The sequence below is a fragment of the Pteropus medius genome, unplaced genomic scaffold (assembly GCF_902729225.1).
Source record: "Pteropus medius unplaced genomic scaffold, Ma_sr-lr_union100, whole genome shotgun sequence".
NCBI lineage: Eukaryota > Metazoa > Chordata > Mammalia > Chiroptera > Pteropodidae > Pteropus > Pteropus medius.
The window spans coordinates 27,432-52,992 of NW_024342475.1; the positions used below are offsets into that span (position 1 = coordinate 27,432).

General features: G+C 44.7%; 1 protein-coding gene and 1 pseudogene across 13 annotated transcripts in view; one reads left to right on the forward strand and one right to left on the reverse strand.

Moving 5' to 3' along the window:
* CD177 (CD177 molecule) overlaps nucleotides 1-23,511 on the forward strand; it is a 39,640-nt gene extending 16,129 nt beyond the window's left edge. For 2 of the 13 annotated variants that reach the window (XM_039866048.1, XM_039866049.1), the window contains 6 exons: nucleotides 10,034-10,134; nucleotides 20,862-20,999; nucleotides 21,541-21,647; nucleotides 22,389-22,574; nucleotides 22,717-22,851; nucleotides 23,053-23,511. In XM_039866048.1, the coding sequence (XP_039721982.1) occupies nucleotides 21,608-21,647; nucleotides 22,389-22,574; nucleotides 22,717-22,851; nucleotides 23,053-23,282 (591 nt within the window). In that variant the 5' untranslated portion in view covers nucleotides 10,034-10,134; nucleotides 20,862-20,999; nucleotides 21,541-21,607 and the 3' untranslated portion in view covers nucleotides 23,283-23,511. Of the gene's footprint in view, nucleotides 1-4,488; nucleotides 5,230-10,020; nucleotides 10,135-11,609; nucleotides 11,662-20,470; nucleotides 21,004-21,540; nucleotides 21,682-22,388; nucleotides 22,575-22,716; nucleotides 22,852-23,052 lie in introns of those variants that run through there. The other 11 variants (XM_039866051.1, XM_039866045.1, XM_039866054.1 and 8 more) reach the window with 11 other exon arrangements.
* On the reverse strand, nucleotides 14,892-15,010 carry LOC120605371 (uncharacterized; annotated as a pseudogene).
* Nucleotides 23,512-25,561: the final 2,050 nt, after the last annotated feature.

Genomic DNA, 25,561 nt, shown 5'->3' on the forward strand with positions numbered 1-25,561 from the left:
TTCACCAGTGCTGTTCTCACCAGCCCTCCTGAGGACCCTACATGGCTGGTGGGATTCCAACTCATATAAGAGACTTGTTTCAACATTCCCACTTCTCTGAGGTTTTTGATCTCTAATCCCACTACAATAGTGTAATGCATTTCAATTCTGCAGCAAACCATCCAGAGTTAGTGTGAATCCCACTGATTCAGAGCAAACTCCTTCATAAAACGAGTCTCACATCAGCGCTGCCTCATATTTGGAGCTTCCTGGCCATGCACCCTTCTGATGAATGAGCCACAACTTTTGGTTCTGAAAGCCCCGTTGGGGAAGACGTTTTATTCAAAGGACTCATGGAACTCGGCAAAGTGCTCTATTAAGGATTACGGGTTTCTTACAGCAAAAGAATACAACTGGGAACCAGCAAAAGGAGGGAAACGCAGGGCTCGGCCTTAGAGGTTTCCACACATAAAGCTCCAGCGTCCTCTTCCCATGGGATCAGGACACGTTATCTACAGCCACATCAAAGTGTTTGCCAACCAAAAGCTTATCTGGGTCCACAGTGCATATTGGGCTTTCATTACACTGTCTGGTGTGATTGACAAGGGTCATTTCATCAACTCAGTCTCGACATCCACTTTTATCCCTGGCAGACAAGATGGCTCAAAACCAACCTCTTAACCAAATGCTAGGTTTGCCGAGGGAGCAGCCCCATCCCGAGACGTATGTTAGCATGAGATCATACGGGATCCTAGGTGTATTGAATGCAAATGGTGGGAAGTGCCCTGGGCTGGAGAGACTGAAGAAACAGGCTGACAACTCTAGTCTGATATCACGAGTTTATTAAGGAAACTTACAGAGGAGACGTGTCTAGATGGGCGGCAAACAATATCGATATCCTCCACAATGTGAGGCAGGATGGATAGGAGCACTGGGCCTAGACCGCTCCAGATAAGGGGACAGCATGTTACATGCTTGCCCCAGGGAAGGCAGCAGCCTTGTCCAGGAGCCAGCACAATGGGGAACGGTAGATCCTACAGTCTCTGAGGGCATTTAGGGGAAGCAATCTCTGTTCCGGTCCAGATCTGGCTGGGTCAAGCTTGTGGTTCCAGCAGTAATCACATCGGGAACAGTCTCTCCTCCACACTCCACCCCTCATGACCGGCTCTTACAATCTCACGCGCCCTCCTCTTCCGCAAGGTGCCCTGAGTGGTCAGTGAGGGGCTTCATCAGCACGGAGGTAGTTTGCCACGTTGCCGATGTTCCATGGTGGAGACAGAGATCACGGCCACAATAAAGACACGTGCGTGGAAACAAAAACACATTAGAAAAAGAAATCAAATTGTAAAGAACAGTTTCCCAACATGCCCTCATGGACCGAAGCAGTGTGCTCCTAGGTTGCCTGGCCTGCGGTTGGATCGCTTAGAGCACAATAAACGTTAGCAGATTTATTTGGTTGTAACACTAAAATCAAATTAGATGATGGCACAAGTGCCCAGGCTACAACTTGATGCTACAGGAACAGCACAAATCCCAGGTCAGAGAGAGATTTGTGGATGCTAAAGTAGCTGCATGCTTGGGCATCTGTCCAGGCTTTGTGAACCTTACCTGTTCACCAGGGCAGGTGGTGCTTTCTGGATTCCAGAGGTGAACAGGGGGATAATATGCCAGACCAGGATCCCTATTTTCTCGCTGTTTCTATGGAGCACGTACCAGTCCACGGATAGTTGCTTCCAATGGCCAGAGGATGACAGAGTCCCACCAGAGACTGAGCAATTCCTCCCCACCTAGGAGCATGAAGTGACTGACTCATCCCTGTGGAATGCCCCATTGCAGATTCGAATGAATGATCCCTTTTCTAGGGACAACAGGGTTCGGCGCCTTCATTATCATAGCACAGGGGCCCGTGGGAAGCGTCGCGTTACCGCTGTGTCCATTGTTTTCTGCACTTTTAACATACTGGGTACCTGGGTCAGAGTTCTGCCTCTGGCATACCAGGCAATAGGCCCCACAGGTTCATCATTGAAATGTATTAATGCCTGGAAAGCACCTTTGTCCACTTGACCAAGGAAGGCTTCCCAGTTAGTAATGTTATCCGTTCTTTAAGGACATTATTTCCATTCCACCAGCCCTCCGGCTTGTGAATTATTATGGAAGTAGAACAACCATTCGTTATCCTGTTTTTATGCTCACTCTTGTACATCACGGCCTTTAAAATGTGCCTAATGGTCAGTATCTACCAATGGGGTACATATACATAGTCATTAGATATATTGGCCCTTTATGCTAGTGGCCTGGTTTTCTCACCAACCTGGGAAGGTTTCAGTGAAATCAGATGCAGTGTTGACACACAGCAGCATGTTGGAAGCCCTAGCTCAAGGGAAGATGCCCGTGCAGTCAAGTGCCTATCCATTACCAGTTGGGGGCTTTGGTGCGTAGATAGGCTCAAACTGGGGCCTTTGCTAACTCCCAAACAGGTGGCTTGGCTTAGGCTCCAGCACCTCTTCCTTAGCTATGTCCGATGCCACTGGGCATAGGGTGCCCATTTTTCTAATGTGTAAAACCTGCAGTGTCCACTGACAGGTCCGTCGCTAAAGTATGTATATCTGCCCGGGCATCTGCTTCCCGATCACCTCGAGGTGTGGATGCCTTATGAGCAGAGACGTAGAACACAATGAGATCCACCTCGGGCTCTAGGATGTGATCTCAGATACCTTTTTACGTCTCTTACTTTCATAAAAGTTTCGTCATGATCATCTCTACCTCCACCTCCCATTGTCCTCACCACAGAATCAATCCTCTTAGAATAGCCTGTCAGTTTCCAGGGCTCATGCGTGATTACCAACCCTATCACTCTTATCTCAGCCCATGGATCCTGTGATTTGTTCCTCTTTTTTCCAAGATAATATCAGTGGGTGGTTCAAAAGAAGATAGAGAGGCTAACTCGGCTACAGCCATCGGGACATTAAGCCCCAGCAGAACTTCCCTTGTTCCTTCTTCGCATGTTGCAGGATTCGACAAGGCATGGGGCCAGGAGCGCTTGGAGGTTTCACAAATTCAACAGAGTCTGACAGGATCTCTAGAGAAACAGGACTATGTGACAAGCACTCGTCTCCTCTATAAAGGCATGCCATTTGCTTCGTGGAAGATTCTGAGCCATAGCAGAGGCTGGTCAGTAGATCATGTTCTTGACACACTCTCGATGGAAAGAAAAGTTTTTACTGTAACTGGTTGTCCTATTAGGGTGTATATCTGATCTGTGCCCCCTTCCATCCTTGGGAGGAAAACCCAAGGGACCTCGCTCCTTTTGGTGTTTTTGCCATAATGCTTATGCCATGCCTTCCGAGGTTCCTGAACTATCTAATGCATGGCTATCCTGCCTGTGAGACTCCAAGAGCTTTAATCTGTCGGACTAGTATTTTTGCCTTCTCAGGCAGCCAGTTGTTCGGGTCCCCACTTCTATATATGTCCCTCCTTAACTGGGTGATGAAGTGGGTGAAGGTATCACGGTCAATGGGATAGGAAGGCTTGCTAGTGTCCCAGAATCCCCAGAAGAGCCAGTGCCTCTTTTATATGTTTTATATGGCATAGGCTCATACTTGGTAATGGCAGGCTTGGGGACAACATTTCTCTTACCTGACAACATGACCTGCAATGAATTTACTGCAGTGCCTGGACCTTGAATTTTCTGCAGACTCACCACCCTCGTTCTTTGTTATAGGTGGTCCAGCAAAGCCTGCAAGGTTTTCTGTAGCAGAAGCAAATCCTCACAGATTAACATTATCTCATCAACACCATGAGCCTATTTCTCAGAGGTCAGGAAGAAAAACTGTGACAGGTCTCGAGCCACCATCCCGTGGCATATGGCAGGCTGTGAATACCCCTGACAGGAGCTCTTGGAAAGCAAACCCCAAGAGGGAAACAGATTTTCTCACGGTTTCTTTCCTACTGGGAGGGCATTAGCCTCTCGCAGTAGAATCATTCAGAAAATATACACACAAAAGCGAGAACATATCGGTAACCCTTACTAAGTGGCAGCTGAACAGAGTCCAGCTTAAATGCGCTGTGGTGCGTGAAGGTATCCAGAAACCGAAAAATAGGGCTAGATCTTGAGCAGGGAAGAACCCGACTGTAGTCTTGGTTTTCCCATTGCCCCGACTCTTTGTGGAATTGACAGCTGTTGTTGACCCATACGATATACCCTAGAACTTTATCATTGCCTTTTGACAATGCATCACGAGCAATTCAACACACCCACTAAGGCTAACTTTTTAAATATCTTTTCAAGACTCTATCGTCTGAAATTTGGGAAACTTGTCAAAATATATAAAAAAGATGCAGACTTTAACTAAAAAGATCACCTTACAACTTTAACTGAAAACATATCATACTTGCATGCTTTCAAAGTTGTTTTCCTTACCATTCCCATTCCTTTTAATGACATACACTGCAATTTAACTCTTAAGAATCTCAATTTCTAATGAAAACTAAGAATCAAACAATAAACACTCTTTGGGTGGCCAGTTTATCAAGACATATAACCTCTAGAACACAGGCAATTTCACTGTCAAATATATTGCATGTGTGTTTGTGTGTGTATGATTGTGTGTATGGTTGTGTATGTGTGCATGTGTGTGATTGTGTATGTGATTGGGTGTGTGTTTGTGTATTTGTGTGTCCACCCATGGGCATGAAGTGTGTGTTAAGGGCATTCGACCGAGGGACACACAGAAACATGCCCCTAGGGGCACTGGAGTTTGCACATCAGGAAGGGAGGCCTGTTGAATGACAGGCCAAGAGGGGACAGGGCACAGGGTGTAAGGTAAAGAGGGTGACTGCAACCCCGATGGTGTCAGATATCCAGAGAGTGAGCAGAGACTGAAGAATGACATGAAGTCCCTGGGGAGACAGAGGCTTGAGCTGAGGCTGTGATCATGTCAGAAGAGGAAGTGGGTAAAGCGTGGAGTGCAGAGCAGAAGAGGGTTTCAACTGCCTTGGGGGAGGGTAGCCAATGAAGAACTGGCTTGAGGTGGTGACAAAATACCCAAATTTCAGTTTCCAGAGCTAAGGCAGGGTTTCAAGTTTTCAGTTCTTAACAAGCTGAGACGTGCGCACTTGCTCCCAAAGCTTCGTCTGGGTCTCGTGGTGGCAGCATTTCCTGTTGTTCTGTGGGTGAGTTAGTGTTGACCTCCGAACATCAAGTCGTCCTTCTGCGGAGCTTTCCACTTATGAAGATACCAAGATTTATGAGTAAGTGAACCAACTGAGGCCCCAGTTGGAGGCGGTACAGGAGGCTGGGCATGAGGAGCAGGCAGGGGAGGGCAGAGGGCGCCAAGACCTTGGCGTGTTCAGAGCCCAGAGAATCTACAAAACTGCAGACGGTAGGGCCAGGAAGTCGAGCACCAGCCAGAGTTTGGAGTGTACAGAGTGCAGAAGAATCTAGAAAATCTGAGGCATGGGTGGGGGAAAGAGATCAAGAACTAGGAAGACCTGGAGTGTGGGGAGGCGGATCTAGAAAAGATGAGTGGAGGGAAGAGAAGCATGTGGGTGGCTCAGATGAGCCTGGTGTGTGCAGAGCCCAGAAGAATCTAGCAAAGAAGGAGAGGGGAGAACAGAAGAAGGAAGGGGAAGGGGATGAAGAGAGGGCTCTACCCTGGAGGATTTGGAGTGACCGTCGAAGTTAATTTACAGGGGTTGGGCAAACTTGTCTGCACTTTTATTTCTTTGTGCAAAATAAATAAGTAAACAAATAAGGCCTTAGTCCTATCCCGCATTGCTTAAACCTTAAACCTCATCATTTTTGACACAGCACAGAGGCTTCTTCAATTCCACAGGCTTCCCCCATCCAAACTCTGTCCTCACAGGTTTGGAGGTTTCTTTTAGAGACAGAGCTTAACCTTCCTTCTCTGCCGACCACAATTTGTCCCTCCCCCAGCCACCCGCTCTGAGCCCTCTTCATTGCGCTGACTTCCTCATGTCGCCATTTTCTGTCTCCCGCCATTTTAAGATTTCCTCCCAAGTTTTCTCCTCCCCTCACACCCGGAAGTGCCCTCTTCCCTGCCGCCATATTGTTATGGCGCCCACGCCTGCTCCTCCTACTGAGGCAGATTTTCAAAGCCTCCTGAGGAGTCAGTTCCAGAATTTTACCTTTGAACCCCCCACACGCCCTACTCTCCATGGAAGCTCACACCGCTCATCCCTCCTACCCCCATGGAGATGTCTATCCTGCTCGTCACAGGTCCAAATCCAATGAAGACCCCCTCCCCTAGTCAAAGACCCACCAGAGACCTATCCCAAAAGGAGAAGGGAGTCATGGTAGAACCAGCCAGGAGACCACATTCTTAAGTCATCCCTCAAATCGAAATTTTATTCCAGTAACTGATGAACCACAGCTCAGAAATCAGTCCAGGTAGTTAAAACAGGAATGTTTGTGTCCTCCTGTCGATGGTTATTGTAACATACGGGATTTATATTTAGTAATAAAGCACAACCTCCTGTTAACGTCTCGTGAGGTGTAGAGTCATACACATAAAATGTGATCTTTTAAGAAGTCACAGGATTGTGCTGGGTAGCTACCCAGATGGATCATAAGCAGAAATTAAACTACAATCACTTCTGCTGGTTGGTGACATCTCATCCTTTGATTGAAAAAATGTGTGATCTTGTTCTTTAAACCGTTCACGTGAAGGAAATTGTATGCATCTGAAGCGATCTTGCAGAGTACAAATGTCAGCCCCTTTTCGATCAAATATGGACACACTTCGTCTAAGAAAGGCAACACTAGCTGCATTCCGTGAGTCATTAATTTACATCTTGCAAAGTTCCATACCACCCCCGAGAGCCTCATGGCCACAAATTTCCTTACCTCCATCATCACAAATGTTGCCACAACCCACACTTGGTCCTTCAGGGCCATCTCCCCGAGAAACAAAAGAAGCGAATCCACAGAAAAAATTCAGTAACAGGGTACAGTGATTTCCCGCCACGAATGATTGCATTCTGGGAGCGCCAGCGTATTAGACGGAAGTCCCAGTTAGGCCCCTCCCCAAAATAAGTCTTACCCAATGAGGGTGTGGCAGCACCCCTGTCTTGAGGTTGCGCACCACCAATGTGTGGGTGACACAACAGCTGAATACAAACAGGGCAGGCAGTGAGGCAAATCTCCCTCTTACAGGGCAGGGCGAACATAGAGCAGTTCAAGCACAGGCATAACGATTCTGATATGTGAAGTGACCATTTTGAAGTGGTTTTAATTTTGTGGCAGCCTAAAGAAGTCCCGAAGAGGCAGGCAGTGTCTTCATGAGCCCATAGAGGTGGGGAAGGTGCACACCGCAGCAGCCCTGACACTAACTCTCTTCTATCTCCACATACACTTTCAACTTTAAGGAACCGCATGACAAGTTTATGAGAAGTACTTTCCTGAATCTGACAGACCTTGACTTGAACAAGTTTTAAAAAAAGCCATAGTGTTCACTCTCTAGAGGATGAAAGAGCCTGGCTACCGACACCTGCCTCATGGCCTCACCGTGTGCTCACTCCCCATTGGCCACTTGGGCATCCACCTCGGGGCAGACATTTCTGTTCTCACCTCTTTGCTTTTATTGTCTCTGTCACAATCTCAGTGTGCTTGCCTGATAGAGAGTCAACAAACAGGACACTGGATGGGAGAAAGAGCTCCTACCAGGTGGATTGCCTTGGTTTTATACCTGCTCTTTTTGGCTATTGGGCATTGGGCTGAACCATCGAGAACCTTCCCCAGAGATGGAGATTTGAAACCCCAGGTAGGCAGCAGGGAATGGCATGTAGAGATAGGGTCCTGTGCAGAATCATGATTGGAAACTGTAAAGCTTGGGGTGAGGTGCGATGTTGGATTTGATCTGGGATTAAGAGGATCTACTGGTTCCATAGAGGAGGGTGTTTCCAGGGAGCCTCAGCTTGCAGCTGAAGAAACCGATTTCAGGGGGGCGAGGGGGAAAGACCTATCATTTAAGGGGACTGCAGCTGAAATTACTGCGATGAAGTCGAGGGTGCTGTCCTTCCAGAATTGTGTGGGTTTCAGAATGCAATATTGAGAACAGAGTAAATAATAAGGTTCTTGAAGTTCACATTACTGCCCTGGCATAAAGGACAAGAGAGAACACCAAATGCACACACCAGCAGGAGGCATGGGACAGAGGCTCAGTGGGAGAGGTCGGGGAGCATCCAGAGTGGGGCTAAGAGTCTGGAGAGCAATAAGGGATTGGAGGACTGAAGACACCGTGAACACAGAAGACGTGAGCTGAGGGTCTAGAATTTGATTAAGGCAGGGAGGTTAACAGGTAGTCAGACTATAAAAGGAAAGGAATTGCCGTCTGGCAGAAGGTGTGAGTGCAGGGCAGGGGACAAAATGCACAGAAAGCAGTTTGCAGAGTGTTTTTCACTGTCCACCTCTGACCAGGGTGACGTGTGCAGCTTGTTTAAAGCGTGGTTTCAGGTCAGATGCTGTCAGCATCTCTTGAGAGTGCTGCAGGAAAGCAAAATGTCACCCTCTCTTCCCAAACCCTCCTCTATTCTAGTCAACAAGCATGCCAAGTCCCAAGGTTCAGTGGGTGAGTGAGTGAAGGCGATTGGAGTTTGCACAGGTGGGGAGTGGCGCATGGGTGAGGGATTGAGGTGAAGAACACTTTGGGAGCATGGGGAGCCTTTCCTTCTTTGCTAACTAGTCAGAGTGAGTCTACAGGTTGGAGCTGTGTGACAGGTCAAAGTTCTTGAGTAGTAGGTGCTAGTGTTCTTTGTAATCTACCTCTGTTTGACCCAGAACGTACCACCCCCATTTACTATACCTGATGCTGCCCCACCCAGCCTTGTGTTAGTGAGTGTGATAGAAGCCAGGTAATTTCAATGAGTCTTGGTTCCTCGGACATGTTACTACCCACGTTCAGTCACCTGGTTTGTCTCGAAGCCTAGAATCCTGCTGGCAGGTGTGGATCTATTGCTGTAGAAGGCATGGCTAAGCTTCAGATGCCCAGGACCTGCATGTAATTCTCCTATTGTGTTTCACCAGAGACTTGACAAAGCATTATTCTCCTAACATGATCAGACAAAGGTGCAAGTGCAGTAATTCATCCTCTACTCTGGAGAAGAGGTCCAGCGAGGCTCAGGCCACTGGAGCCATTAAAGCTTCACAGTCGTAGCGGATCCCTGAGTGGCCACAGAGGTGATGGTCCTACAGCCCATGGAACTGTCACTCTTTGCTGAACTTGCTGATCCCTAGATCTGATCCTGTCAGTGGCATCATTCGTACCTGTATGTCACTGTCCTCACTAATGTCATTGTCAGTGATCATCAAGGAGGACATGGGCCCCCTGTCCTCCTAAGTCATTCAGAATCCTTGTCATTTCTGGTTCCTCTGGTCTGATTATCATGTCTGTCATCAATAAAACTGACCCATGTGATGTCTTGCCGCTTGTCTCGAATCCTTTGGATTACACCGGCAGACGGCAAGTGACCATGAATGTACACTGTAGTTAGTGTGTTTTCACATCAACTGCTGACAGTTATGAGTTAAGTGTCTGGTTGTGAGGGTTTCTGAGGTTTAACTGGGCAAAGGATTAGGACTGTATTGGAGTAGCTGACCTCAGCCTTCTGCTCCTCCATTCCATATCTTTTTATTTTTTATTACTTTAGTTTCATGTGTGGACCACAGTTATTCAACATTTATATACCTACATCACATATAATTGCTCTAGTTAAGTCACAACATTTGTCACAGGAACTACACTTTTGCTATAAGCTAGGTTATATACGTAGTAATGCACTTTTATTTGCCATTATTTATTTGAATTGTGGAGATACTAGACTAATGAATCAAGTGGAGATATTATGGGAACCATATCTCCTTCCTTTTAATTCTGTCCCTAAGCTCTTCCATTTGCCCTGGGATGTCATAAGTTTATTTTTTTTTGTTGTTTTTGTTTTCTTTTTGTATGTGAGAGTTGTCAGGGGAGGCAATATGTGGATTTAGAAGTTTCTACTAAAATATATTTTTTTCCCTGGTAATAGCTTTTTCTTACAGGTCAAGAAACCACTGTGAGGGTTCTCTTATCATACCTCTGGAGCAGGTGAAATGACCACCGGGCGGCTCCACAGACCCAGCGGACCCAGTATGAGAAAGATGTGAGCAAGGAATTCATGAATATCCTGACCTCTTTATGACAATATTCTAAACAAGGGCCGTGGCGGCACTTTATTTCCTTGAGTGTCATGCCAACCTGGGCTTGACATCCAATCACTCTTGAAGTATCTGTGCATTCCTCTGTTCCAAGAGTTCAGTATCTAAATAGGTCCCTTTGGAGATTGACTGGGAAATCAAGATGTTGTACGCTTGTCTTGGTGTTGCAGGCACCCTCTTCATGGGGACTGAGCTGTTTCTGGTTGTAGGATTTCTCTGGTTTTAACAGAGCAAAGGATCATGACTTTTTTTTTTGGTTTTGTATTTTGTGTGTTTTGTTGTTTTTGTTTTTGTTTTGGGTTTTTTTGTTTTGGAGTGGGTTTTATTTTGTTTTCGTTTTTTTCTGGGTTTGTTTGTTTGTTTTTTGGTGACCCCAACATGACCTAGGATCATGACTTTTTATTGGGACAGCTGACCTCAGCTTTCCGTGCCTCCATTCTTGATCTCTTTATTTCTTTATGATATTAGTTTCACGTGAATGCCATAGTTATTCAACATTTATGTTCCTAAAGATGAGATCACCGTGATAATTCTAGTAACCATCTAACACCATACAACATTATTACAACATTATTGACAATACTCCCTATGCTATACATTACATCCCCATGACTTTTTTATTTTATAACTGGACATTTGAATCTCTCACTCTTCTTCACTTCCCCCCTCCCATTTTTGAATTTTCATTTATAATTGACATTCGATATTTTTTATATTCGTTTTGAGTGTACAGTACAGTAGTTAGACGTTTATAGAATTTATGAAACAATCTCCCTGACTAGTCTAGTACCCATGAGGGACCATACACAGTTATTACCATGTTATTGACTATGTTCCTTATGCTGTACTTTACATTTCTGTGACTATTTTGTAAACCCTTCACCCTTTTCACTCAGCCCCCAAACCTTCCCCCATTTGGGAAACTTCATTTGGCTCTCTGTATCTATGAGTCTGTTTCCGTTTTGTTTGTTCATTTATTTTGTTCTTTAGGTTCCTCATATAAGGAAGTCGTGTAGTATTTGTCTTTCTCTGTTTGACTTATTTCACTTAGCATAATACCTTTTCAGGTCCTTTCATGGTGTTGCTAATGGTAAGATTTTACTTTTTTTTTTATGGCCTAGTAATAGTCCTTTGTCTATAAGTACCACCTCTTCTTGATCCAGTCATCTATTGATGGGCACTTAGGTTGCTTCCATATCTTGGCTATTGTAAATAGTGCTGCAGTGAACATAGTGGGTCATGTATCTTTGTGAACTAGTGTTTTGGATTTCTTCAGAAAAATACCCAGAAGTAGAATTGCTGGGTCATAAAGTAATTCTATTTTTAATTTTTTGAGGACCCCTCCATATTGTTTTCCATAGCGACTACGCCAGTTTGCAATTCCACCAACAGTGCATGAGGGTTCCTTTTTCTTCAAATCCTTGCCAACACTTGTTGCTTCTTTCATTTATTGACGATAGCAATTCTGACAGGTATGAGATGGTATTTCATTGGGGTTATGATTTGTATTTCTCTGGTGATTATTGACATTGAGCATCATTCGATATGTCTATTGGCCATCCATATGTTCTATTTGGAGAAATGTCTATTCAGGTCCTTTGCCCTTTTGAAAGTTGAATTATTAGTTTGTCGTGTGTGTGTATGTTAAGTTACATTAGTTCTTATAAGTTCTGGATATTAAACCATTATCGGATGTATCATAGTGACTATCTTCTCCTATTTGTAGGTTGTTTTTCTGCTTTGTTGATAGTTTTCTTTGCTGTGCAAAAACTATTTAGTTTGATGTAGTCTCATTTGTTCATTTTTTCTTTTATTTCCCTTGACTGAGGAGATATATCAGAAAAAAAAATAGTACTAAGAACAACATCAGAGTTTACTGCCTATGTTTTCTTCTAGGAGTTTTATGGTTTGAGGTCTTAAATGTAAGGCTTAATCCATTTTAACTTTATTCTTGTATATGATGTAAGAAGGTGGTCTGGTTTCATATTTTCGCATGTATCTGTCCAGTTTTCCCAACATCATTTTTTTAGTAGACTGTCTGTACCCCATTGTATATTCCTGTCTGCTTTGTCATATAGCCATGGGTTTATTTCTGGTCTATTCTGATCCACTGATCTATGTGTTTATTTTTACGTCATTACCATGCTACTTTGATAACTAGAGCCTTGTAGTGTAGTTCAATATCAGGTGTTGTGATACTTCCAGCTTCGTTCTTTCTTAAGATTGCCATGGACATGGTTCCATAGTGTAGTGGTTAGTACATCTGCTTTATACACAGAAGACCCAGGGTTCGCACCCTAGTGGAGCCACAGTCTACTGTCTACAACCATGGCCGATGTCTGATCTTGGAAGCTAAGCAGGGTCGGGCCTGGGTAGTACTTGGATGAAAGACCACCTAGGAAGACCAAGTGCTGTAGGCATAAATAATAATAATAATAATAATAATAATAATAATAATAATAATAATAAAAAAATATTGCTTTTATGGTTCCATATGAATTTTAGGATTATTCGTTTTAGTTCTGTGAAAAACCCTTTGGTATTTGATAGAGATTGCATTGAATCTATAGATCGCTTTGGGTAGTATGGACACTTTAATGATGTTAGTTCTTCCTGTCCATGAGCACGGCGTATGTTTCCATTAATTTGTATCTATTTCCATTTCTTTCTTCAGTAACTTATCTTCTGAGTACAGGTCTTTCAACTCCTTGGTTAAATTTATTCCTAGGTATTTTACTTTTTTTGATACAATTGTAAGTGGGATTTTTTTTCTGAATTTCTCCTTCTGGTAATTCGTTCTTGGTATATAAAAATGCAACCGGTTTCTGAATATTTATTTTGTATCCTGCTACTTTTCTGAATTCATTTATCAGTTCTAACAGGTTTTGGTGGAATCTTTAGGGTTCATCTGCACATAATGACAGCTTTACTTCTTTCTTTCCAATCTGGATGCCTTTCTTTCTTTTTCTTGCCTGATTGCCGCGGCTAGGACTTCCCATACTAAGTTGAAGAAAAATGGTGAAAGTGGCCACGTTTCTGAACTTAAAGAAAATGCTTTTAGCTGTTCCCCATTGAGTATGTGGGTTTGTCACATATAGCCTTTATTATGTTGACATATGCTCCCTCCGTTCTCACTTTATTAAGAGTTTTTATCATAAATGGATGCCAGATTTTGTCAAATGCTTTTTGATCATATTATCAAATGATCATGTTTTTTATCCTTCATTTTGTTTATATGGTGTATCCTATTAGTTGATTTGAGGATAGTGAACCAACCTTGGATCCCAGGAAGAAATCTCACTTGATCATGTTATATGGTCTTTTTAATGTATTACTGAATTTGGATTGCTAATAATTTCTTAAGGATTTTTTTAGTCTATGTTCATCAGGGATATTGGCCTATGATTTCCTTTTTTTGTAATGTCTTTGTCTGGTTATGGAATCAAGGGAATGCTGGCCTCATAGAATGACCTTGGGAACCTTCCCTCCTCCTGAATTTTTTAGAGTAGATGTTAATTCTTCTTTGAATGTTTTGGTGATATTCACCAATAAATCCACTTCATCGAGAGATGGGAGGTTTTTTGGGGAGGTTTTTAAATTACTGATTCGATTTCATTGGTAGGAATTGGTCAGTTAAGATTTTCTGTTTCTACTTGACTCAGTCTTGAGAGATTGTATGTTTCTAGGAATGTATCCATTTCTTCTACATTGTCTAATTTGTTGGTGTATAATTACACATAGTATTATTACGATCCTTTGTATTTCTGTGGGGTCTGTAGTTATTTTTCCTCTTTCATTTCTTTTGCCTTTTTTTAAATTTTATTTATTTATTTATTTTTATGGTGACATTGGTTAACGAAATCCAGTAAGTTTCAGCTGTACACTTTAACGGTAAGGCATATATATATTTACACAGTGTGTTCACCTCCCACAGTTAGATTTCTTTCTGTCACCACATATTTGACTCCCTTACTCCATCTATCTCCCCCTTCCTCTCCCACCCTCTGCCTTCTGGTAACCACTAGTTTATAGTCCACGTCCATGAGTCTCTTGTTTGTCTGTCCTGTTCATTGGTTGCTTATAGGTTTATATCCCACATAGAAGTGACATCATGTGATTTTCAACTTTTGGTGTCTGGCTTATTTCATTTACCATGATTAACTCAGGGTCTATACATGTTATTGCAAATGGCAGTATTTCATCTCTTCTTATGGCTGAGTAATATTCCATTGTATATATGTACCACAGCTTCTTTAGCCAGTCCTCTATTGTAGGACACTTTGGTTGCTTCCATGTTCTGGCCTCTGTGAATGATGCTGCTATGAACATCGGTGTGCAAATATCTTTTTGGATATGGGTTTTCAAGTCTTTGGGGTAAATATCCAGTAGAGGGATTGCTGGATCATATGGTAGATCAATTCTTAGTTTTTTGAGGAACCTCCGTACTGTTTTCTATAGTGTCTGTACCAGTCCCATCAGCAGTGTATGAGGGTTCTTTTTTCTCTTCATCCTCTCCAACATTTGTTATTGCTTGTCCTGTTGATTACAGCTGTTCTAACAGGTGTGAGATGATATCTCATTGTGGGGTTTTTTTGTTTTTGTTTTTCATTTATGCAAGGCAACTTTTTGTTGAACTCACAGATTGCAAGGGCCTTGTCAGCTTGTCAGCTTACAATCTCTTATTTTTTTTTTTTACTTTTTAAGCCTACAGCACCTAGTCTTGCTAGGTGGTCTCCCATCCAAGTACTAGCCAGGCCCAACCCTGCTTAGCTTCCAAGATCAGACAGGATCGGGCTTGTTCTGGGTAACATGGCCCTAGATCTCATTGTGGTTTTGATTTGCATTTCCCTAATAGCTAGCGATCTTGAGCATCTTTTCAAATATTTGTTGGCCATTTGTATGTCCTCTAGAGAGAAGTGTCTGTTCAGGTCCTCTGCCCATTTTTTGATTGGATAGTTTATTTTTTCTATTGTTATTGAGTCGTATGAGTTCATTGTATATTTTGGATATTAGGCCTTTCTCGGAGGTATTGCTTGAAAATATATTGTCCCGTTCGAATGGTTGTCTCTTGACCTTGTTGACAGTTTCCTTTGCTGAGCAGAAGCTTTTTAGTTTGATGTAGTCTCATTCATTTATTTTAGCTTTTACTTCCCTTGCCTTTGAGGTCAAATTCATAAAATTCTCTTTAAGTCCAAGGTCCTTGAGTTTAGTTCCTGTGTTTTCTTCTATGCATTTTATTGTTTCATGTCTTATATTCAGGTCCTTAATATATTTTGAGTTAATTTTGGTGTGTGTTGACAGACAACAGTCTAGTTTCATTCTTTTACAGGTGGCTTTCCAGTTTTCCCAGCACCATTTATTGAAGAGGCTTTCCTTTCTCTACTGTATGTTTTTGGCTCTTTTGTAGAAAACTATTTGCCCACATAAATATGGGTTTACTTCTGGACTCTCGATTCTATTCCACTGGTCCGTGTGTCCATTTTGCTGCCAATACCATGCCATTTTGATTACCGTTGCTTTGTAGCATAATTCGAAGTCGGGCAGAGTGATGCCTCCAGCCTCGTTCTTTTTTCTCAGGACGGCTTTGGAAATTAGGCGTCTTTTGTGCTTCCATACAAATCTGATGATTTTTTTTGTTCTATTTCTTTAAAAAATGCCGATGGAATTTTGATGGGGATTGCATTAAATCTGTATAATGCTTTAGGTAATATGGTCATTTTAACTATGTTGATTCTTCCAATCCATGAACACAGAATGTCTTACCATAAGAAATCTTCTTCGATTTCTTTTAACAGGGTCTTACAGATTTCATTATACAAGTCCTTCTCATGTTTCATTAGATTTATTCCTAGGTATTTTATTCTTATTCTTGCAATTGCAAAAGGAATGATTTTTTCCACTTCTTTTTCTGACACTTCATTATTAGAGTATAGGAACGCTATGGATTTGGGAACGTTGATTTTGTATCCAGAGATTGTACTGTATTTGCTTATTATTTCTAGTAGTGTTCTTTTGGAGTCTTTAGGGTTTTCTAATAGAGAATCATGCCATCCGCAAATAGTGACAGTTTGGCTTCTTTGTTTCCTATTTGGATGCCTTTTAAATCTTTCTCTTGCCTGATTGCACATGCTAGGACCTCCAATGTTATATTGAATAACAGTGATGATAGTAGACAAACTTGCCTTGTTCCTGATCTTAGAGGGAAGGTTTTTAGGTTTTCACAGTCAAGTATAATAATGGCTGAGGGTTTGTCATACATGGCCTTTATTATGTTCAGGTACTTTCCTTCTATACTGATTTTGTTAAGTGTTTTGATCATAAATGGATGCTGTATCTTGTCGAAGGCTTTTTCTGCATCGATTGATACGATCATACGATTCTTATTTTTAATTTGTTTATATGGTGTATCACATTAATTGATTCACAGATGTTGAACCTTCCCTGTGCCTTTGGGATGTAGCCCACTTAATTGTGGTGTATAATATGTTTTTAATATGTTGCTGTATTCGGTTCGCTAGTATCTTACTTAGGATTTTTGCATCTGTTTATGAGAGATATTAGTCTGTAGTTTTTATGTGTGTGTGTTATCTTTACCAGGTTTAGGTATCAGGGTGATATCGGCCTCATAAAATGTGTTGGGAAGTATTGCCTCTTCTTCGATTTTTTTGGAAGAGTTTGAGGAGAATAGGCATTAAATCTTCTTTAAATGTTTGGTAGAATTCACTAGTGAAGCCATCTGATCTCGGACTTTTACTTTTTGGTAGGTTTTTGATGATTGTTTCAATTTCCATACTGCTGATTGGTCTATTCACTCTAGGAAGGTTGTATTTTTCTAAGTACTTGTCTGTTTCTTCTAAGTTATTAAATTTGGTGTTATATACTTTATCATAGTATTCTTGCATGATCCTTTGTATATCTGCGATGTCAATCGTAATTTCCCCGCTTTCATCCCTAATTTTGTGTATTTATGTTCTTTCTCTTTTTTCTTTAGTGAGTCTAGCCAGGGATTTGTCTTTGTTGCATTTATTTTTTCTATCGTTTTTATTTGTTTGTTTTGTTTTCAATTTCAGTTATTTCTGCTCTAATTTTGATGATTTCTTTCCTTCTGCTGATTTTTGGCTTCATTTGTTCTTCCTTTTCTAGTGTTTTTAAGATGAAGCGTTAGATTGTTTATTTGGGCTCATTTTTGTTTTTGGAGGTAGGCCTGTAATGATATGAACATTCCTCTTATGACCGTTTTTGCTATGTCCCAAAAGTTTTAATATGTTGTACTATCATTATCATTCGTTTCTATGTATCTCTTGATCTGTCTTTTTATTTCTTCTCTATCCCAGTTACTCTTCAGCAGCATATTGTTTAATCTCCATAAATTTGCGGTTGTTCATGCTTTCTTTTCCTTCCTCCTATTCACTTTTGGCTATGTTAGCTCTTATTTTTCTAGTTCTTTTAAGTTTAGATCGTTTATTTGAGGGATTTCTTTTTTCTTGAGGTAGGCCAGTATTGCTATGAATTTCCCTCTCAGAACCACTTTCACTATGTCCCATAGATTTTTAATCATTGTGTTTTCATTTTCATTTGCCTCTAGGTATCTTTGGATTTCTTCCCTGATCTCTTTGATAACCCATTCATTGTTTGGTAGCATGTTATTTACCCTCCATATGTTTGTATATTTTCCAGTTTTTTTCTTGTAGCTGATTTCTAGTTTCTTATCATTATGATCAGAGAAGACGGTTGATATGATTTAAATCTTCTTAAAGTTATTGAGACTTGTTTTGTGTCCTAACATGTGGTCTATCCTGGAAAATGTTCCATGTGCACATGAGAAGAATGTATATTTTTCTGCTTTGGAGTAAAATGTTCTGAAAATATCTATTAAATCTATCTGGTCTAGTGTATTTCATAGGCCATTGTTTCTTTATTGATTTTTTTGTCTGGAAGATGTGTCCATTAGTGTCAATGGGGTGTTAAAGTCTCCTACTATGAGTGTATTACTGTTGATCTCTCCTTTTATGTCAGTCGATAACTGTTTTATGTATGTAGGTACTCCTGTGTTGGGTGCATACATGTTTATTAGGGTTATTGATCCCTTTATCATTATGTAATGCCCTTCTTTGTCTTTTATTATAGCCTTGTTTTAAAGTCTATTTTATCTGATATAAGTATCGCTACCCCAGCTTTTTTTTATTGCCATTTGCATGAAATCTATATTTCTATCCCTTTACTTTCAGTATGAGTGTCATTTGATCTGAAGTGTGTCTCTTGTAGACAGCGTATGCATGGGTCTTGATTCCTTATCCATTCGGCTACCCTATGTCTTTTGATTGGAACATTTAATCCATTTACATTTAAAGTTATTACTGATAGGTACAAAGGTACTGCCATTTTGTTATTCGCATTTGGTTTTTTCCTTTTTATCCCTTCTTTTCTTACAGAAGTCCTTTTAACATTTCTTATAATACTGGCTTGTTGGGAAAGATTTTTATATTTAAAGTTATAAAGGGGTAGTTTCACTGGGTTGTTTCTGAAGCCTGATCTTACTTGTCTTTGACAGACTCCCAAGATCATGTGTGGCTAATACTAACTTGGGGTCGTTTTGTCTCCTGCATGTTTGTCCAGGCCCTTATGGTTTCCCTCATTCTCAGGAAATCAACTCTGTAAAGCAGATGTTATGTTCCAGCTGGACCCAGAAGAATAGGTTTGCATGATGGAGAGAGAACCCCCCAAGAGTTCTAGTCAGGTCTAGGTGGGAACCTGCGGCTGAGAGTTCTGGCAGGTGCTGCTCAGGTCAGCACTGACCAGTTTGGGAGTCACCCTCACATGTGCCTACTGAGCCCATGACATGAAAAGGGGGACAGTGTTAGACCGAGTAGTATTTCTATTTCTTAAGAATCCTGAAACCTCTGCATAATTGATCACATAATTGCTTGGATATTGTGGTTTAGTTCTATAGATGAGGATAAGGACATTTTTGCAGATCTCTTGCAACCCGTGATATGGCAATGATTTGTCCTACTGGCGACACAACTAAATTACACTATTTAAGGAAAAGTTTCTCATATTCTCACTGGCCTTGAGAAATGCCGGAGGGGCTTGTTGATTATAAAGAGCCACAGACTCCATGTTCTTATGGTCGAGCCTGAGATAAATGGTGTGTGTGTGGTTGGGGGTGGCGCAGGCGGCGGGTTATGCTGTCCTTCTAGTGGGAAGAGCTATGAGGGGCAGGCATAGGGGTGGACATGTCGTTCTAATGTTGGGAAAGCAGTAAGTTTAAGAAGAGTGGTTCAATCTACAACATAAAGCTTTGTTTATTAGATGTAGAAGACCTAACCATGAATCCTTGCATTTAAAATAAATATTTGTTAAATGACTCTCAACTTCCCTTACCTGGAGATTTCACATGTGTGCTGGGGCCCACTACACACACACACACACACACACACACACACACACCACTTCAGGGAACCTACATGGTCATGGACAGTACCAGGCAGGCATCAGGAGCAGAGCAAAGAGAGAGAATAACCCCCAAGATGTCCTTGAGGCAGTCATCTCAGAGACTGCTGTGAGGGCTGAGATGGGATTGGGGGAGGGTGGAGCCTGCAAGGCGTGGGGAGGGTACCAGGGGACTGGGTACTGCCAACCAGGGAGGAGCACTAGTCCCAACAGAGCACACATCTCTCTGCAGCAGCTGCGCATACACATCCCCAGGGCCAGGCTGCCAGCGCATTGCCCCAATGCTAGCCCTGCCCTAGGGAGCGGAATTTGCAGTCCATGCCTCAGATGGGCAGAACAGAGCTGGACCGTGACAAACCAGAAAGCTAATAATTCCAAACTCAAAAGCCTGTCATACGGAATAAGAAAATATCCACTCATTCTCTATTAAATTCCCAAGACATACACTACCAACATCTAAATGAGCTGGAAGTCCAGTGTCTCCTGGACTCCTCCCCAATGGGACGACTTGCAGATACATGGGGTGGCAAACAATTGTCTCAGCTCTCTCCTTTGTTCAGCTGCTGCCACCTCCTGGAGGATGGTTGATAACCAGAACCGTTGAGCCTGAGAGCCTGGTTCCACAGCTGATGTGGAAGGCAGGCCTCCGGACTGGTGGGGTCAGGGGTAGCAATGACCATTCTGAAGACCTGGGGAGTATTGGGGAATTGGGTACTCAGAGCTGCCCAAGTGTGAGGGGAACACAGAGCTGATGTAGGACTGTGCTGGGGGACAGGCTAGGGGCCTCAGCTGGAAGCACTGAAAGGAGAAGTTCTTGAATGTTTGCAGGAAAAAGGCTGGATTCTTCCAAGGCAATGCTCGCCCACTGACTCAGCTTCAGCAGCTAAGTAAGCTGTGCACCTGTGTCTGCCCATCGCCTCACTGCTCCCACCCCCAGGAGGAAGGCCTCTCCTCACATACACCTGCCCTAACTCACCTGTGTGCCTTCACTGTCCTATTCTACGTGAAGGGACTCTGGGGACCCTTTCCTGCACTGCAGGGAGGGGAAAGGGAGGACGTGTTCTCCACACACAGCCCAGCAATGGTGTTCTGAGAGGTGGGGGCAGGCAGGACCTCACGCTCCCACCTCCTGCATCCTGAACTGGAGTTGATGAAAAAGCCATCGGGTCCTGAGAGAACCAGTGCCACAGCTAATGACACATTCTCCTGATTCTTCCAGGTATGAAGGTCCTTGAAATACTCAAGAAGACATACCTCGCACTGAGGAAGGCCCAGCCAAGGCCATGTGCACAGATCCTGTGACAGGGCCCTCAAGACCACAGGATCATGACCACTGTCCCATGTTACCACCCCTGAGGCAGGGGCATCTGGGCCCTGAGTGCCTATCCTACGTTGCCCACTATCTCTAGAACCATCTCCTTCTGCAATGACTTGGGCCCTGGGGTAGGTCCCGGGTAACCAGTCCATGCTGCCACATGCTCCCATGTGAGCTTCTTCTCTGGAGACCCCAATGTGTGTTCCAGGAGCTACACCCTGAGCAAATCTAACGTGTATTACAGGGCTGGGGATTCTGGCAGTAAAAACACTTGCATTTATTTGTCTCAGGCGATGGAAAAGGTCCACAGGAGCTCAAGGAGGAGTGTGCGTGCCCCCTAGTGGATTGTTCCTGCTAGGAGAGGCGCACAAGAGGCGGGAGACAGCCATTAAAGCTGACCTTGGGCAAGAACACCGTCAGGTTCAGAAGGAGGCATATTTAGGGCTGATTCTGATGGCTGCCTGTAGCTCACCAGCTGGAAGCCTGGAGCTATTCAAAGGGTGGAACCACAAATAAGAATGACACCGCTGGGTGATACTAAAAGACTGGGCTTACGCAGACCCTTGTCGTTTCTTCTCCCCAGCTTTTCACACCTGTCAGCGGGGCGCCTTTTCTGAGATTTAACCATACCTGGCAGTGAAACCCATCCCATGGCGTGGGTCCAAGAATGTGACATGCGATTTGAACGAGGTGTGTCAGGAGACACTTCTGCTCATAGACGTAGGTGCGTGTGCTGTGCGAGAGACGGTGAGACCCTGCATGGGGTCCTGGGTCTCCTGTCTTTGACCCTGTCCCCTGAGCTTCCTGCCTGGTGCCCCCACCCACCCTCGCTTTAAGTTCTGAACCCAGCTCTTTCTCTTTCTGCACCTCATTTTCACCTTCTGAAAGTGGGTGGGGTCAAGGTGAAGGCCAATGTTACCTAGTTTGCCGGGTAGGCCTGAGGAGGTGTGCGCTGCTCCGTGCCCAGAGCTGAGTGGATGGGATGACTTTGTTCAAGGTTCATTGTGTGCCTGGCTCTGTAGATCCCATAGCATCTGCTTTCTTGCGGTTTTACCGACTAGTGGGAAAATAGATAAACAAAACAAAACAAAAAAAAGCAGGATATGGATATAAAGATAAACCCTAGGATTGGAATTCCACAGAGAAAGGAGACAGAGAGAGAGAGAGAGAGAGTGGAGGAAAGTTGTAACTTGAGAATGGGAGATCAGGGGAAGCTCTCCTGAGAAGGTGACATTTGAGCAAGAACTGTGAGGTGGCAGAGCTGCGAGGGGGACCCAGGCTCAGGCCCCAGGTTTGCCCTACCAGCCGCGACCTGTGCCCTTGCACTCAGCGAACCCGCCTTCTCCCTCTGCCTGCTGAGCCTCGGGGCTGGCTCCTGCCTCCCTTGGAGTCTCCCCCCTCCCAGCCCAGCTTTCACTGTCTCACCCTCAGGACCCAAAGCCCTCATAGTGGGGAGCAAAGGCTGCAGCGAAGCCAAGACAAAGGATTCCAAGAACTTCTCCATATACTCGGAGCCCCCCGGAGTTTTTGTCGCCTCCTATGCCCATTTCTGCTCCTCTGACGGGTGCAACAATGCAGGCAGTACCAGGGTGCTGCTGGACTCCCTCCCTCGTCCAGGTATTGGAACTTGGAGGGCTGGGGTGGGGTGGGGGAGGGACCAGGTACATGAAGAGATAGATGCCCAGAGACTCTGAGGCTCAGGAAGGGTGCTGCAGCTGGGAGCACAGCCAAGCACCCCGACCCTCTCTCTGCTCTCCAGGTTTTCAGGCCCTGGGACACTTCCAGTGTCCCGTCTTCGTGGACGTCAACACTTTATATCCTGGTGACTCTGAAAGTGTCACCTGCCCTAAGGGCAATACTCATTGTTATAGAGGTTCCCTTCTACTCAGTGGAGGTGAGTGCTGAAGGCCAGGTCCCAAGGATGAAGGTTTGGGGGCCTGCATTCACTGGCCCTGCAGTGAGGAGGTGCTGGAGGCCCTGACTCAAGGTCTTGAGGGTAAAGACGGGAAGGGAGGTAGAGTCTGGGATTCCTGGGTCTTAGGACTTTAAGTGTGCACTATTTTGAGCCCTCTCTGATTCCATTTCCATTCTTTAGGTGGGCTGTCTGCCACAATTGCAATTCAGGGCTGCATGGCCCAAACTTACCTGATGAACCATACCCAGAATATTGGGGAGTTGACTGCATCTGAGTATGCTGTTACGCTTACTTTCCCTGCTGGAGCTCCGCCTCCCCCAACCCTGGCTTGGGTGGTGGGGCTGGGTCTGTCCATAGCCCTTTGGTATGGGGTACCTTTACTCCTGACTCCATTTCCCCATGACTCTTAGCCTCTGCTCATCCCGTGTACCCAACCCTCTCTCTGGCCTTATAACCAGACACTGAGTTAGTGTCCCATCGTCTCCATGACTTCCCAGGCAGCCACACGCTCACACGCTTTGTGGCCTGATAACAACACATGGAAGGGCCTGGGAGACGCTCGCCTGGCCCTGTGGGAGCATGAACACTGAAGCAAGGGCCACTAGTGTCTGATAAATAAAGACATCGTTTTTCCTCCCAGTGCTGTGGTTTCTCTATGGGGGGTGGAGGGGGCATGGGGCCTGGCATGGGGAGGAGGGGAGTCCAGTGAGGGAGTCACCATCTCAGGCCAGCCCTTCACTGATCTGCCGCACGTCTCTGGTCCAGCTCGGGTGATAGCGCAGCCTTCAGGGTGCTGCGGTCAAAGGCATTTGGGAACCGCCGTGACCTGGGCGGTGAAGGTGCGCTTCGACCACTGAGGCTTCTGTCTTAGGAGTCCGGCTCCCAGCACAGACGAGGACTCACTTCACTTGAGTTACTTGACATAAGGGTTTGTGTGAAGTGGGAAACAAGAGGGTGTCACAGTGTCCTCAGGCTGGTGCTGCAGGGTCTGCCATTGTCACCCTAGGCCTGGAAGGCTCCGGAGAAGCCATGACCATTGCTAGAATCTGGGGTGAGGGGAGGTCAAGAGGTAGCTGACTGACAGGAGCTCAGTGAAATAGGATCTCAGGCTGAGTCCTCAGTCCAGACCACAGTTACTCTGTAGGGAGGGAGCTGGGCAATTAGTCCTCCAGCCTCACTCATTGTCAGCCCTCTGCTCTCCGGTTGGGGCTCCCCACTGACTGCACCAGCTGGAAGGCAGGAGATCCATGGACACAGTCCCCATAGATCTGCCACCCACAGCACAGAAAGCCGGCGGGTTTAGGGGAGAAGGGGAGACAATGAATCTGGACAAGGAAACACAGTGTCCACACAGCTCAGCCCTTCTCTCCTCACATCTCCCCCTTTCCTTTGTCCAGATGGAAATCAGAGCCTTCAATACAGAAGACACAATTCCCATCTGTCACTTCCTCATAGTAACATGGTGTGCTAAGGACAACAAAGCCACACTCCCACAGTGCTAGAGGGCCAGCTCTTCACATAGCACAGGGAGAGGAAGATGGGGGAGGTGACGTAGAACTTAGCTGTGGAGGTGTGGGGTGTACTGGTGGCAGCCAGCACTGCCTTCTTCCACCGCCGGCCCCATATTCTCTCACTACCTGCCAATGCCTCCTCTGGACAATTGTCGTGGGACGCAAAGCTTCGTTCTTAGGGGAAGCGAGTGTTTGATGGTCTTGCCTCTATGGAGTGTCTGTGGTTTTCCACCCCACAGGGCCACTGGTCAATGAAACAGGAAGATGTACCCCCAGGAAACCTCCTGGCTTCCAAACATAGTCCTCCTTGAGCCAGCCACTCGTCCTCCTTCTGGCAGTCAGGTTCCGTCTAGCAACGAGCAGAGCGATCCTCTTCTTTGCCCGTTTCAGCAGCATGAGGAGCACAAAATGACCAGGGCGCGGGTGTGGCTTCCACATGAGTAGAACTGTGATGGGATCCCTCAGCCACACTAACCTAAGCCTGGTCTGCCCATTCCCTCCTCTGTGAACAGATCACCTGGAATCCCGTGAGCCCATAGGTGTGGGTGGAGGGCGGGGCAGGAGGAACAGGTGCGATGTGTGTCTCACCCAGCACCTGGGGCGTTCGCCTCTGTCCTCCATTCCTGCTTGAGTCTGAATTCATACACACCTTTTCCATGGATGATGGACGCTGCTGTACATGCTAAATGTCACATTTTAGTGGCCCAGACAGCACCCACTGTGATGTGCAGTTCAGGTCACGATGTCCTTTGTGTCCTACGGTCAGAAATTCAGACTCTTTTGAAGTAATAAGTCAGGAGCTCTCTCCAGAATGAGGCTAGTTATCTGCAGAAGAAACATACTTTTGCTCCAACATCCTCAGGTTCTGCACTGTGATTACCCTATTATCTCTTTATGTCACAGATACGTTTAATGACGTTAGGTCTGTTGTGTCATATGGCTTGAGGTTCAGGACAGCTGAGTTTCCGGCCTGAATCTTCACTGGAGTCCTTTCCTGCTCAAGGATCCAGCGATAACCAGCCATCTTATGTGTTCCCTCAGCAATGAGCAGGGGAAGCATGTCAAAATGTGCTATATTTGCCCCCATAAACCCTAAGAGACCTAACTCTTTTCTGAAGGCAGCTGCACAGGGTGTAGCAAATTGTCTCTCAGTTTAGAAGGAATCAGGGGTACATGCT